Source organism: Aspergillus pseudonomiae, assembly GCF_009193645.1.
Source record: "Aspergillus pseudonomiae strain CBS 119388 unplaced genomic scaffold BDV37scaffold_22, whole genome shotgun sequence".
Taxonomy (NCBI): Eukaryota; Fungi; Ascomycota; class Eurotiomycetes; order Eurotiales; family Aspergillaceae; genus Aspergillus; species Aspergillus pseudonomiae.
The window spans coordinates 216,885-230,986 of NW_022476014.1; the positions used below are offsets into that span (position 1 = coordinate 216,885).

Genomic DNA, 14,102 nt, shown 5'->3' on the forward strand with positions numbered 1-14,102 from the left:
TAATTGATGAGAAATACCAAGTATAAAATCTTAGCATTCTTTACCCTATTCATGAGGTGGCTGTATTAAAGGACTTGTCAGAATCAGCTACTCGAGGCTGGTATGCTACCTGTTAGAATACCACAGGCTTAGAGGTTCGTGCACATGTAATAAAAGACCATACAGAGAGCGTGTGGTATGCGACACGTTGACTAGAAGGTTGTAGTGCCAATGTTGGTTCCGGCACCCCCCACCGGCGCTGATTCCCAGTATGAATGAATAGAATTTAGCACAGAGAATGCCAATTATTTCCACTGATGAATTGACGTTTTACTTGGCCATACGGACATAAGAAGCTCTGGTTATCCAATCTAGCACAAATACTGGACTAGTTCCATCGAGTAGAAGACCACACTATATCCAGGCAGGCACGGAGGGACAAATAAAAACAACAACCGAGCAGACACCGAGTCAAATGAGGTAGTGGTACCTATTCTGAAAGATACAACTTCGCGATCTTCAACTAGCCATAGCCAAGATCAAGCACAGTAGGTATCCGCGTACCATCCCGCAGGGTCTTGTCCCTCAACCACGATCATCCTCTCCGCAATCAACCAGTTCCCTTGCTCGTCGAGTTGAAAGTCATCCTGCCAGTATCCCCAATGGTCGATTCTCGACCGGTGTGTCATCGCCAGAAACAGCGACTTCGTGCTGGCGTTCCTGGGGCCCACGAATTGGACATCAATGCTGGTGATATGGTGACGGATCATTTGTGGCGGTTTACCCTGCACCACGTTCCCCATGTCCTGCGGTGCTACGGCGGTGCCATTGGGCAGCCGGAAAATGCCATCAGGCAGAAAGAGGTCCTTCATCTCGTGGAACGGCGCATTTTCTCGCGCCAAAATGCAATATCTATGGAGGACCTGGTGGATCTCGGTGATGGCGATGGTCCGCTCAATGGTACTGGGCTTGTTCAGGTTGGTCATGTTGATCTAGTTCTGTCCTTTTAGTTCGGATATTTCGGAGTATAGGATTCTCGAAGATGAAGGGAAAGGGGCTGAGTGACGAGATCAAGAATTACGTACATTCAGAGGGAGGCAGAGACGTCCCCATAGTTAACCTTGTCGGCGGGGCAGCCGGAAGTCTACTTCGGCGACCCCACCACGTTTTCTCACTGGGAAAAGCGCGACCAGCTAGGGGCAAAGCATCGAACACCAAGGGATTTACTGGTCTTCAACCACTCAGCTACATACTAGCCTCCGGCGCGTGACTGGAGTATGTCTGGGCGGATCTGGCGGAAAGCATAATTGTCTACACCCTGGTCTTCGGCACTGATGGTGGATAGAGGCGATACACACGGTCTCTACTTTTTCTAAATATTCAAGGTTGAGTCTACCTATGGCCTATGTATTCGCACTGAAGAGTCCATTCCTCGAGGACTGAAGGAGGGCAGTATGTTAGAAAGATACATGAGCACTTCAATCAGCAAGACATAAGACAAAACTACGGTACAAAGCTTCAAGCTTCAACCACAGAACATTGCGTGCCAAGCGGAAAGACTAAAGTAGATGGCTAGTAAAGAGAAATTAATTATACACACAGTGAAATTTCCCCTGCTTGATAGGATTCATTTTTGCTCGCCTGGCGATAGGTACTGAAAAAGTTACTCCTATGAGTTTGGAACTTGATCTCAAGTTCTGGGCCTGAAGGTTAATCATATTCTGGTCCGCACCCGGAAAGCGGCGGGTCCGGGTCTGACCTAGTACTGCATCCTGAGTCAGTCGTCGCTACATCGCAGTTCTGAGACTTATCACGCCCGACTTTCTCACTCATCAGTGAGTGGTGCCCACAACGTCAGCATCCAAGTATGGTATAGCATGGGACTGAAGCGCTGACTTTGTTGACAGGAAAAAGGTGTGGCATCTCGCATGGCTGAACTTGAGCCTCGGCCCCACCGTACACAACAACTATGTGGCCGGGACAGAGAGATCCACGTTGTCATGATGCAGCATATGCACATGAAACACCACAGCCATCATTCTTGCATGCATTCAAAGACTTGTTGCTTCGGGACTACAGCCATACATCTGGCAACAGGGCACCCGGCCTTCATCCGCCGCTCCTAGGAACTTCGTCGTCTGAGCACAGCTCTGCCAGAGTCTCTTCCGATCGAGCAGACCGAGACGAGAGAGAACCAACGGTACGGCTTGCCATCCGTAGGTCTGCTGGCCTGAGTTATGCTAAACTGTCACCTAGTCTGGTTCTACCCAACTATCATTTTATCCGCTGTTACTGTTGCAGGATCTGCCATCATTCCCTTCATCGTTGGCCACCTCACAGCTATCAGCTATCTTTGCAACATCATTCCGGGATCAGTTTTATTTTCATTCCTTGATCGCCATCGAATCGAAGGCTCCTTATCTTGCATATGCCCGCGCGTGTTTAGGTGCCGTTATTCATGCTCGCGAGCCGCTTATAGCCACGTCGTCTGGTGGTGATGACCCAATCCAGGGCCCCGCAACGGACTACTTCTGGGCAGGGAGCAGATTGCTCACCCTTATTCTTGAACTAGACAATCGGGAGGCAAGAAAGATTGAGGTGTTGATTGCTGTAAGCCTCTCCAGTCACGGGGTTCGCAGTGCAACTTAACTCAAGAAAGAACTAGGGAGCGCTTTTGGAGACGTATGGCATATTGACAAGCGACCCAAAAGTCTGGAGAGCGGTAAATCAGTTCCATGGATGCTTGGAAACAGTAAGTGTCACTTGAACAACACTTGACTCCCAACCCTGGCTGAAGATTTGAGCAAGATTGCACGGAGATTGAGACTACATGAAACCCCTTTTCCAGCGAAAGATGATCATAGTGATGATGTGCAATCATCTGCGACGCATCTTCAGTAAGCATGGGACGCCTTTTCCTTTGCACGCTTTTGGCATTCTTAAAGAACAACCAAGCTTATTCTTGCCCACATAGCCGAATCATGTCCCATCTTTTCCTTCTGGACAGCATGCGAGCAATTCACCTGAATCGCACTCCGTCGTATTCAGCCACAGAGTTACATATGCCGTTGCCGTCGGGTACCCATGGTTTCCAAGATGCCTATCTCTCGCTGAAATGTGGCCAATTCAACAATCTTGCCGTGTCCAGTGAGAATGCCCTCCTTTTACTGAGTGCGATATTATCAGACACAATCGTCTACACTAGAGTCTTTTATGGCGCAAACTGCTCCACATACTGGGGTGCTCTCCCCAGAATCGGTCAACAAAACGACTATCTGACTCCTTTCTCGCCCAGTCGAGAAGCAAGAAAAGTCCGTAGTAATATGTCCCTTGCGCTCGATCACTGGTTTGATTATTTCGGATCTGCGGTCCCATCGGATATCAGGGCGCTTTATTTTTTTTGCCGTCTACTCCTGGTTTGTCCACAGACACTACAGCTCCCCCGACTAGCCCAGTATGCTTGTCCTTCCGAAGATCCCCATCATCCGCAGCCGCCTGACCCCCTTGGTGCTGTGTGCTTTGACATTCCGGAGGAAGCTTTAAAGGTTTCATGGCTTCTACTCGAACAGGTAGATGTGAAAGCCAACAAGGCCGTGGCTTCTGTATGGCTTCCCATCATTCTGTTTCATGCGGCACTTGTGGTAGGCGCAAAACTCCTAGCGTCGCCGCCAGAAGCTGCCGGGAAGAACGGGATTTTGCGCTCCCTCACACTTTTCAAGATGGAGTTGGAACACATGCCATGGCCCTGCTGTGAAGCTATGATCTCTACTATAGACAAGGTCATGGGACTTTAGTTTGTGACCCCCATCTCTACGCTGGGGTCAATCTTCTCTTCTTCGATGGGACACCTTTGTCCAATGAAGCTACTATGCTTGTTTGTGAAAAAAAAAAAAAAAAAAAAAAAAAAAAAAAAAAAAAAAAAAAAAAAAAAAAAAAAAAAAAAAAAAAAAAAAAAAAACAAAAGAAAAGAAAAGGATAAAGACTTATCGCCAAAACAAGGACGGGCAACATGTTTCTCAAAGTCAGATTGAAATTGTAATGATCCTATTGCTCAAAAACCTGTTAATTCTTACTATATATATATATATATATATATACATATTCTTTATTGTGTTATTGAGCTACCTAATAACTGGATTCCTGATAATACTAACATTTTGCCAAAAAGCTGCGGAAAGCCTCAAGCAATAAATCCGCCCCGCCCTTTTCGATCAACGAGAAGATAACCGCCCGACGGCCTGAAGCTGATGACTTCTCCATCGCCAACCCCGCGATTGAACCGTCACTGCTGGAGCCGTACGTGCGGACGAGCGATGCAGACGGTGGGTGGAAAGCAGGCCAAGGAGCCCGGCCATTCACAAATGAAATCAGGTCGGCGCTGAACTGCCGGCTCGTTTGCCGCTGGTCGTCCGATAGAAACTCGTCGTAATTGTGCCAGAGGAAGGCAAGGTCGGTTAGGTGCGACGACCGGCCTTGCCAGCGACCAGGCCAGGGATTTGGTTCGTTGAAGTGGTAGAGGTACGATGGTCCGTCCCACGCCTCCGCGATGGTCAAGGCGGGGGCGTAGAAGGCGATATCGTGACCGAATTGCAGGATGGCCTCGACGGCTTCTTGATCCTTGGGGCTGGATGTGCTGTCTAGGCTGTATGCGACGAGGAGGTCATGGATAAGTTCGCGTTTATCGGGGAGGGTCTCTGAGAGGTGGGCGATGAACCGTGAGGCGATGTCATCTTTTGATTTCTCAAGAACGCCGGCCAGAATGGATGCCTGTTGTTGTTGTGTGAGTGTTAATATTGAGAAGACTAGCCAGGGAGATACTCTGTCTCGAAGAATGAAACGACAGTGGGTTATGGCGACTTACATCAAATGCACAATCTCCGATGAAGATTTCCTGGCACCGCCCTTGATGCAAAGTGGATGGGATACCCCGTTCCAAGCTGGCGAATGTGGGCAAGACATTGCAAATGTCACCATCAAGGACAGGACGACTAGGCAGCGCATGAAGCTTGTGCAAATCCTCGCACGGGAGGCTTTGAAGCTGTTTAAGCCGCTCCTCTGTCGGCAGTCCCTGCAATTCCAATATGGCGGTAGCGGTGGAGTAGAGCTCTTCATGTACGGATCCAGGGAGTGGTTGCACAGCTAGAAACTGCCCTCCTAGACATGCGAGCCGCTTAAAAAGCGGCACCTTGCTAGACAGATGAAGCATCCCGGATACTTTGTACGTCAGCCTCCAAACGTTTTACTCCCACGTAGTACGCATGAGATCATGGGGGAAGAAGCATTTACCACCACCCGCGCTCTGCCCGACGAAAGTGATATTATCTGGATCACCCCCAAAGCCTCCAATATTGGATTTCAACCACAAGAGTGCTGTAATTTGATCGCGAAGCCCATTATTACCGGTTAGGCCACTGCTCCTGAGCTCCTCCGATGTCAAAAATCCAAGAGCGCCGACTCGGTAGCTAGAAAACGGCATTCTGAGATATGTTTCTTTAGAGGTGGTGGTTCATAGCACGACTGACCTGATGCTGACGGCAATGAGAGGCATATCGAGTTCTTTAGATCTCTTGACGAAACGAGCGAGATCATTCTGAGGCCAGGCTGGAGAACCTCCGGCAAAGTTTCCGCCATGGACAAATACCATCACTGGCCACGGCTTTGTTTTATTTTCCATCACAGGCACGGTGACATTCAGGTTTAGGACGTCTGTGTCCGACATGGTGAATGTACCATGCTGTAAAGGGTGCTGAATGAGTTGATGCTCATCATGACAGGAGGCAGCAGCAAGAGGATCAGGTCTTGATTTCTTGCTCTGTTAGCAACATCGTGACTTCCTTGGGCCACAGGCCGTGGAGAATTTCTCCATCAATCCGAATGGACCTCGACACTGCGTAGGGAGACGGATCACGTACCCATATACGGTCGCATCAATGACCTGCCCATCACCATTACTTCGAGCATCATATATCGATGGGGGGGGCGAAGCGCTGTGTGAAGGTGCCGTATCGAATTCCAAGAAACTGGACGACCGTGTCCACCCTCCTGCCGCGCAGGGTGCCGAGCAATGGATGTGTGAATAGAGTCGTCATTTTCTTTCTCCGTGAAACCTCACAATGTGGTTTACAGTCCTGCTGGCAGTGCGTGGTCGCTAACCTGCGGGGGCTCAAATAATAACCGTCAACCATCCGGGAATGCCGTGGGGAAGCCGTGGCGGGGGTGCCGGGGAGCAGCCATAGATTCCGAGTATGCCATTCCACGGGTCTTTATTACTCAACCACGATCAAGTCCTATACATATATCTCCCCGTGGGGTTACCCCAATCCCACTGTTCTTCTTCGGCTACCCCGCCGAAAGTCGTTCTGCCCTTACTGGTCCCAGGGGCGGGATGCTGCACTATATATTATGAGAGTCGTCTGTCGAACGGTCGTTTGGCTACTAATCTCTCTTCAGCATACATCCATTTCACTTCTACTGGTTGGCCCTTCCTTTCAAGATCCTTGTTTTCCCCCTTCCTTGAGCACGCTTGCACCAATTGTGTGTGGTTATTACCAGACACCAAAATGGCTGTCCAGATCGAGAATCTCCAGTCGCCTAGTGCAGAGGCTGATGTCTTAATCATTGGTGCTGGCCCCGTTGGAGCTTTCCTGGCTTACAGGCTAGGCAAACAAGGAATCACGGTGACTGTGCTGGAAAAAGCCCCCGAGCTCCCGTATAGTCCCCGCGCAGTTGGCTATTACGGGGCCGCGCAGGTTGCGCTCCAAAAGGCAGGGCTGTATGACCTCGTCCGGGCCGAGGGATTCATGACCGCAGGGCTCTGCTGGCGAACGCCGCCGGTGAGTCGCGGCACAGATGGGGGTAAGACCTACGGCGAGATGATTGCCAGCCAGCCGCTCTGTGATCCAAACGACACCACCTTCCCCTTCCCATCGGGGCTGCTGAATCTTCGTCAGTCGGAGCTCACTAAGCTACTGCTCCGGGAGGCCCTACACACAGGCTTTGTGACCGTCCGTTGGAACGCCGAGTTGACAGCCATCGAGGACCCCAACCCTGCTAGTGGGGATCGAGTGACAGTCGTGACGAGAAACCCGGCGACCAACACCTATTCGAGATTCAGTGGTGCCTACCTCGTCGGGGCGGATGGCGGCAAATCCACGACCCGGAAGCTGCTTGGGATCCCGTGTCTGGGGCATACATGGCCAGAACGACTGATTTCGACAGACGTCGTGTTGCTCAACGAAGTCGATCCCGTTTATCACACGTGCTATGTCATGGCGACTCCGAACCCGACCATCCTGACTCCGTTGGCTGATCCGGTGCTGGGCCAGAAGACACTCTGGCGATACACTATTTCGGTCCCCGCGGAAGACACTCGGTCCGATGAAGAACTGCTGAAGGAGGAGACAATCAAGACGTTTTACGATGAGGTGATGGTGGGGCCCAGACCGCTCGATGTCACGATCCAGCAGCGAGCCGTCTACCGCATCCATCAGCGTCTCGTGCAGACCATGCGACGAGGGCGCTGTCTGCTGGCTGGTGATGCCGCACATCTAAACAATGTAAGTATACCCCTTGGACTTTTCTCCCATTCTCGCCTATGCTGTGTTTCGGAGACTGATCATCGATAAACAGCCTTACGGAGCCATGGGACTCAACACAGGCCTGCTGGATGCTGACGCCTTGTCCGAGGCTTTGATCATGATTCTGAAGGAGTCAAGGTCGGACAAACTGCTTACCTTGTACTCGGACGAACGCAGAAAAGTCTTTCAGTCCTTCGTCAACCCGACAACCACGGAAAACAAGCTCAGGTTACAGCAGCCCTACTCGAAGGAGACTGTCCGGGAAGACTACTTCTTCCGTGAGCTGCAAGATGCCACACCAGAGACTCTTCAAGAAAAGGCAAAGCCGTACTTTGAGCTCTGGTGCACTGATATCAGAGCTCTGGCCGGCAAACTGGGCATGTAAAGGAATATTATAGCAGACATAGTAATTAGACACGTTCTATCAACTTTATCGCATGACTTGCTATCTTATTTGATATGCAGGTTTAGATGATGCTGGCGGGGCAGCCTGTAGTAGTCGCAGTAATCAGACATCGACCCGGGAAGTAAACCCGGAGCTATCTCCAGCATTTCCTTGCATAGAGTTTCTAGACATGGGAAAGTAAGGCTTTCTTGCACTAGGCTTTCCACAGTCCGTTCCAACACTACGTGGCGTGCTGAAGGATAAATGGGTTCGATTACCTTCTATAGGGCGGTACCACTCTATTCTACATAAATCGAGACAGTACCAGTAGCTAGGTCCAGTTTTTCCCGGCAGCTATCCTTCTCTAACGGTGCCACGGGTACAAGCAATATCGCAATTTCGGAAGTTCTAACAACGCATCATTCGGCAGATGCTCATCTGAATCCTGATCCGACACCGGAGGGTTGGATGCATTCCTTCGTCCCGATCGATAGCAGCTCGGATGATCCGGATCCCGTGGAATGATGATTCTTACATTTATTCAGCATGCACAAGTATCGCCTCGGCAAGGAATCGAGAATTACTAGATACCAGGAGGTCAGCGGATCAACGACCAATCTATTTTATATCTCATTTATTTCAGCAGCTTCAGCTAGACTCCAGGGATTCTCGCGGTTTAAACGAGGTAGAATACAGGTGCTAGCTCCGAAGGCCTTGGAACGTTGATCTAATCTCTCACACATTCAGTCATTCATAGTTCGAGCAAAGCATCATCGGTCTTCGTGTCATAGCCGCGACGGATAACTCCAATCCGCCAGGACCACGTACAAGACTTTGCTTTTGATGCGTGATGATTGGCTCACTTCGAACGGCTCTGTGAAAAGCTGAGATCCCACCGCAGTGGGGCTTCAACTGTACCGATTCGCCAGCGCGAGGTTTATGAGGAATAAGCTGATAAAATACGTAGAAGGATTCATTGTTAAAACCGGTTGACCCAACATGAAACCACCTATTCTATAGATCAAGGGGTCTCCGAGACATTGTACACAAGCTTCACGCCGCTGACCTTGCCCGTCTTCAGTAGCTCTAGGCCTGCCAAAATACCCATCAGACCTTCCTTACCCACCTTTGGAGGGTGAACCTTGATCTTCCCCTGGGCAAGTAAAAGTTCCGCAATAGCGAGGAACTTCTCACCAGGGCTTGATCTTCCAGCTTTGCCGGAAATGCCATGTCGCCTATCTTGAATGCCTCGCCGATGACCGCGTAGCCTAAAACAAACCGGCTCTTAACATTGGCACGATCAATGCTGAACGGCAACAAGGCTGCGTATTCGCCACCAGTGGTGGAAATGGCATCATCACAGAATTTCGCAGTCGAATCCAGAGAGATGCAGTCAAAAACAAGTTTGAGGTTATTGTTTGTGTATCGGCGGATCTCAGCCGCAGCCTGGGAATCTTTATAGTCAAAGACCGCATCGGCAGCGAGTGCGCGAACGAGATCGAAATTGTGCGGCGAACAAGTCGTGATCACAGTATAGCCAGATAGTTTCGCAAACTGAATAGCGAGAGGATCAGTGGCGATGGAACCTCCATAGATAAGGATAGGTTCCGCGTTCTTAGTAGGCTCAGTAGGCCACTGCATATTGAGAATTTGATATAAACCCTGACACGCAGTGTGGATGCCCGCACCAAGGGTAGCTGCCTCTTGGAAGCTGAGGTTACCGGGAATTTTACTTTGCAGATTTCCCTTGACCACAATGTACTCTGCAAAAGTCCTATCCTCAGGCTCAATAGCGTTGGAGCCATGGGCAAATCCCCACACAAAATCTCCTTTGTTGAAAGATTTCTTGACGTTCTTTCCAACGGCCTCCAGGACACCGGCATAGTCATATCCCACGGGGACACCGGGAGGTACAAGGAATTCGACATGCTTCCAGTCACTGGGGTTAAGACCAACTGCAATACTCTGGACCAGGATATAGTCATCACGAGGAGAGGGCATAGCTCGGTCTGTGAACAGAGCACTGGGCTGCGCGATAACGGCTTTTTGGATAGACCGATGCCAAGTCCCTGTGCAGGTTGTGGGCCATCTACGTAATAGCAGAGCTGATATAATAGTTAATAATAGACAAAAGCTACTCGAAATAAATCTATCTGTCAGGAATAATACAGTCTCAAGATTTACAAATGTACGTCATAAATAGAAGATAAGGTACCACATCACTTTTTTTTTAGGGTCTACTGAATGAGAAGCAGCGATATTAGGGTCAGTTTAGGGTTAAACATTAGGGTCAAGATTAGGGTTAAAATAAAAAAACATGGTAAGGGCGAGGATCGAACTCGCGCGACTTACGTCATTGGGACTTAAATCCAACGCCTTAACCACTCGGCCACCTTACCCATTGGTGATTATTGAGTCTACATTACGAAATCTCTTTCTCTATCCCTAAATTTATCGGAAATGGATGAACCGAAGCCTTTCAATACCAGTTCAGGTCGCTGGGAAGGAGGAAAGCGGTATAAACCTATACTTAACCAAGGTCTTGCAAGTGGATATATGATTAAATTTGTAAGAGGTTCACGAGTTCCGCTGGATTGTGAGAAAGTTAGCTTATATCCTAATAGGGTAGATTAAACTAAAGGACGAAGAGTTATGCCCTGTTATCCAAGAGATTAGTGAAAGCTGCCAGCCTAGCACTGCATCTTGTTTGTCGCTAAAGATCTCCGCTGGCCGGGTGTAGTAGTGCGGATTGCTGTAGAGAATATACCAGCAGGGGAAATGCTTAGATATGGCCATTCTTCCGCAGCGCCCCAAATAGACTCGATGAGCCATGCCAATTTATTTTTTATAACATAGGCTACATGGAGTCATGCTTATTGTCGCTATTATTTTATCCAGACAGACACGTCTTGCTTGTTTTATAGGTTTTATTAGGGTTATATTAACAGTCGCAGGGTGACGTCCACCATTGGTATCACAAATCCGTTGCTGACTCTGCCTGATGACCCTTGTGCATAGTCATCTTGGTGACTGTCGGCCACCGACGGCCACCGGATCTTTTGTCTTTCCAATAGCGAATAGGTACGGCCAGAGAGCTGGTCCCAGCTGCAAATTAGTGTAATTTTACTAAGAGAAGAAAGGCAAGCATCGGTCTTCTGTTCCATTAGTATCTACTATTCTCCTTGCCTCAATGTCCTTACCTAGTTGATTTGTTCAGATATCGATTAGTAGATATTTCATTAACATAAGGTATTGCCTGACCGGAGTCCCTTTTACAACGAGATAGACCTCCCGAAAATGAGAGAATTCTAAGCTATGTAGACCATAGACATAAGAATAAGCGGCAAAAATAAGTCTGATTGTATTCGTTCTACTCTTCACTCAGTAGATACGTTCTTTTCTATTCGCCTGAGTATCCTTACCTAGATGAAAGGCTATCTACACTGTATAGCAGGTCCTCCGTTGCAGTACTCCACAGATAAACTCATCCTTGATTGCCAATGCTCAGTGCTCAATATGATTTTGTATAAACGCTTCTCATGTCTCAACCCCCCTGTATCCACCCGCGTCGGTGGTAGTGGCGCAGCAAGCAGGAAATAGGGAATTCCGAGACAACATCCCCCCCAAGCTTTAAAGTCTAGATCATAGAGTGGATTGAGATAAAAGCCCCTGCCAAGGCCGTAAACCTAGCCTTCTCAGGCCTAGTTTACGAGGAGTTTCAGCCAATCTGAAGAACATTGCGCTTGGAGTTTGGGTATGAGGCTTCCCTCTAGACATAGACCCTGACTACTTATCTTATGCGCCAATCATAATACTCATGTGTAAGTATATAGCTTTGATAATGTTGATCATGACTACACTGCCCGGCTGGTTACACCCTTTAATAACTATCGGATTGATATCCGAGTATACCGATTTGGCCAGAATCTCCACCTCGATGGATTATCATATGATGAATGTATGAAGACCTTGGAACATGCCCATGAGAAGACGGGAAATTGAATCTCACATGCCAATCCCGGATGTCCAAATTCACCACGGAAAATTTTCAGAAAGCTGCGATATCTCGGAAGAGTTGCAATAGGAAGCCGACCGCTCCCTCAATGCATCTCTGGATGGCATCCCAGAGCCGCCAGTCATAGACACCCTTCCTATCAGCCTGATCTTAGCAGAAAGTATCGATTTTGCCTGCTTCCGGATACCATTGCTGAGTGCACGCTATCCGGGAATATTGCTAGATAACGAGGTAACGACACATATCCACCGATTTACTCGGTGTAGTTGGAAGGATTCCTTGGGTTAAGACAAGTGAAGATCTTTCGGAAATCTATCATTTGTTCCCTTACTTGTGATCACTGAGACCACGGTTTAATGGAGTTTCAGGGTCCGTTGAGGGCAGTTCGACCCAAACTCTGCGGGCAATGGAAGAGACCGGAACCACATATATAGATGTCGCTGGCGCCACCCAACTGAGCTGATACAAAGCAAGTTCTCTAATAGTTCACGGCATTCCTCGAGCAGCAAACGCCAACATGCAATTATTACATCTTGCGATCACCCTGGCTTCAATTCCTTGGTATGCCTTCGGCCAAATGGTAGGCAATATCGACTTCCCCAGAACACAATGACAAGTACAAGATACTGATGTAAACTAGGAAATACCAAAAGACCTTCCCGGAGATGGACCAGTCCTGAATTCGCAGGAAGTGTATCCAAACAACTTCATCGGGAAATCTGCCCTAGCTCATCCATTAAGCCCGAAGTTCCGATTAACCCCGGACATGATATCCTTCCACCAAGACGGAGGAAATACCCGGACGCAAGACTGGCCTGCACCCCTTGGACTTCGCCCACAGAACTATAGCCGCGCCATGGGAGTTCAGAGTCTCTACCTTGGTGGTGATGGCACAGTCCTTACGAGGATGACGTGCAATGGGACCACCCCCTCCTTCTGCATGGCTGTTCTTGATCCCCAATCTTTGGACCATCTTGCATTCTGGGCTCCGCAAAATCAAACCCTGGTTAGCCCCTACGGTGCATTTCTCGAGAATCGCTTCGTAATTTCGACTGCGGAAAGGTTTATTTACGAAGTCGAAATCAAGTTAGAAGGAAAGCAGGTGTCCATCCATGAGGCTAAGTTTGTCGACCTTACTTCTGTCACCAGTGGCCTTATCGTTTCGGTCATGTATGACGGAGATCGCAATCTCTGGTTCATATCCAATTCATTCAGTGCTGGTTCAGAGCAGCCGGTTGGTGCGACCATCGGCTTCGTGACACCGAATGGAGAAATTGGTAAAATGGACGTACACGGTGAAATGGTTGAGAACTCGCTTGCGATTAACGGCAAGACGGCCTACGTACTTACTGGGCCTGCTGGGCCATCTACCAATACCATGAGTGCCATGGGATATATGTACGCCGCTGAAGCAGACCTTGACAACCTTAGTGTCACAGTTGTGTGGAAGGAAGCGTACGATGCGGGAAGTAGTGTCAAGCCAGGCGGACTGGCACGAGGATCAGGTTCGAGCCCCGTCCTACTCGGGGACCAGTTTGTTGGCTTCACAGACAATGCCGACTCCCAAGTCAATCTGAACATCTTCCGGCAGGCTGACGCCTTTCGACAGAATGGCACTAGCTTTGTCTGCAAGGTGCCTCTTTTCGAGCCCGGTGCTAGCTCAAACGAGAATGCGATGGTCGGCTACTTTGATGGTGATGCAACGTATAGTGTGGTTATCAACAATAACTACGGGAACCCCGGTATGCAAGATCCGGGAACGGATGATATTAATGGCGTTTGGAATAGCTTTGCGTCGCTTGCACCGGGGTTGGATCGGGTTGATATCTCCAAGACCGGGGAGTGCAGGGTTCGGTGGAAATCAAGCTTTTTGTCGACCAGCGGCACACAGCTTTCTACCAAGACTGGCCTGCTGTATGGGTATACTCAGGACAAAAAGCTGGCTGAACAGGGGGAATATGTTTGGTATTATACAGCCGTGGACTTTGATACTGGAGATGTTGTTTGGGAGCAGCTCGCTGGGGTTGGGGGGGTTTACAATAACAACTTTCAGCATGTCCTAGTTTCACCCAGCGGCGCTATTTATGTGCCGGTTATGGGGGGTGTTGCTTGGATGAAGGACGAGTAGTCCTGGGACACGGCACCT

General features: G+C 49.1%; 6 protein-coding genes and 1 non-coding gene across 7 annotated transcripts; 3 read left to right on the forward strand and 4 right to left on the reverse strand.

Annotated features, from left to right (window-relative positions):
- Positions 1–518: 518 nt before the first annotated feature.
- Positions 519–965, reverse strand: BDV37DRAFT_281715 (uncharacterized protein; the record flags this gene model as incomplete). Its single annotated transcript, XM_032086876.1, has 1 exon — positions 519–965. The coding sequence occupies one exon, from the start codon at positions 963–965 to the stop codon at positions 519–521; it is 447 nt and encodes a 148-aa protein (XP_031942902.1).
- Positions 966–1,948: 983 nt separating this feature from the next.
- BDV37DRAFT_281716 (uncharacterized protein) lies at positions 1,949–3,773 on the forward strand (the record flags this gene model as incomplete). The annotated part of the gene is made up of 5 exons (XM_032086877.1): positions 1,949–2,179; positions 2,236–2,589; positions 2,645–2,731; positions 2,788–2,876; positions 2,954–3,773. The coding sequence occupies 5 exons, from the start codon at positions 1,949–1,951 to the stop codon at positions 3,771–3,773; spliced, it is 1,581 nt and encodes a 526-aa protein (XP_031942903.1).
- Positions 3,774–4,128: 355 nt separating this feature from the next.
- On the reverse strand, positions 4,129–5,698 carry BDV37DRAFT_281717 (Alpha/Beta hydrolase protein; the record flags this gene model as incomplete). The annotated part of the gene is made up of 4 exons (XM_032086878.1): positions 4,129–4,746; positions 4,841–5,193; positions 5,266–5,441; positions 5,502–5,698. 4 exons carry the CDS (start codon positions 5,696–5,698, stop codon positions 4,129–4,131), a joined length of 1,344 nt encoding a protein of 447 aa, XP_031942904.1.
- Positions 5,699–6,539: 841 nt separating this feature from the next.
- Positions 6,540–7,941, forward strand: BDV37DRAFT_293045 (FAD-dependent oxidoreductase; the record flags this gene model as incomplete). Its single annotated transcript, XM_032089309.1, has 2 exons — positions 6,540–7,535; positions 7,609–7,941. The coding sequence occupies 2 exons, from the start codon at positions 6,540–6,542 to the stop codon at positions 7,939–7,941; spliced, it is 1,329 nt and encodes a 442-aa protein (XP_031942905.1).
- Positions 7,942–8,962: 1,021 nt separating this feature from the next.
- On the reverse strand, positions 8,963–9,942 carry BDV37DRAFT_281719 (zinc-binding alcohol dehydrogenase family protein; the record flags this gene model as incomplete). The annotated part of the gene is made up of 2 exons (XM_032086879.1): positions 8,963–9,067; positions 9,136–9,942. 2 exons carry the CDS (start codon positions 9,940–9,942, stop codon positions 8,963–8,965), a joined length of 912 nt encoding a protein of 303 aa, XP_031942906.1.
- A 317-nt stretch (positions 9,943–10,259) lies between these two features.
- BDV37DRAFT_t85 lies at positions 10,260–10,340 on the reverse strand. Its single transcript has one exon. It is a non-coding gene; the product is annotated as a tRNA-Leu (tRNA).
- A 2,133-nt stretch (positions 10,341–12,473) lies between these two features.
- BDV37DRAFT_281720 (uncharacterized protein) lies at positions 12,474–14,084 on the forward strand (the record flags this gene model as incomplete). The annotated part of the gene is made up of 2 exons (XM_032086880.1): positions 12,474–12,536; positions 12,597–14,084. 2 exons carry the CDS (start codon positions 12,474–12,476, stop codon positions 14,082–14,084), a joined length of 1,551 nt encoding a protein of 516 aa, XP_031942907.1.
- Between the last annotated feature and the right edge of the window lie 18 nt (positions 14,085–14,102).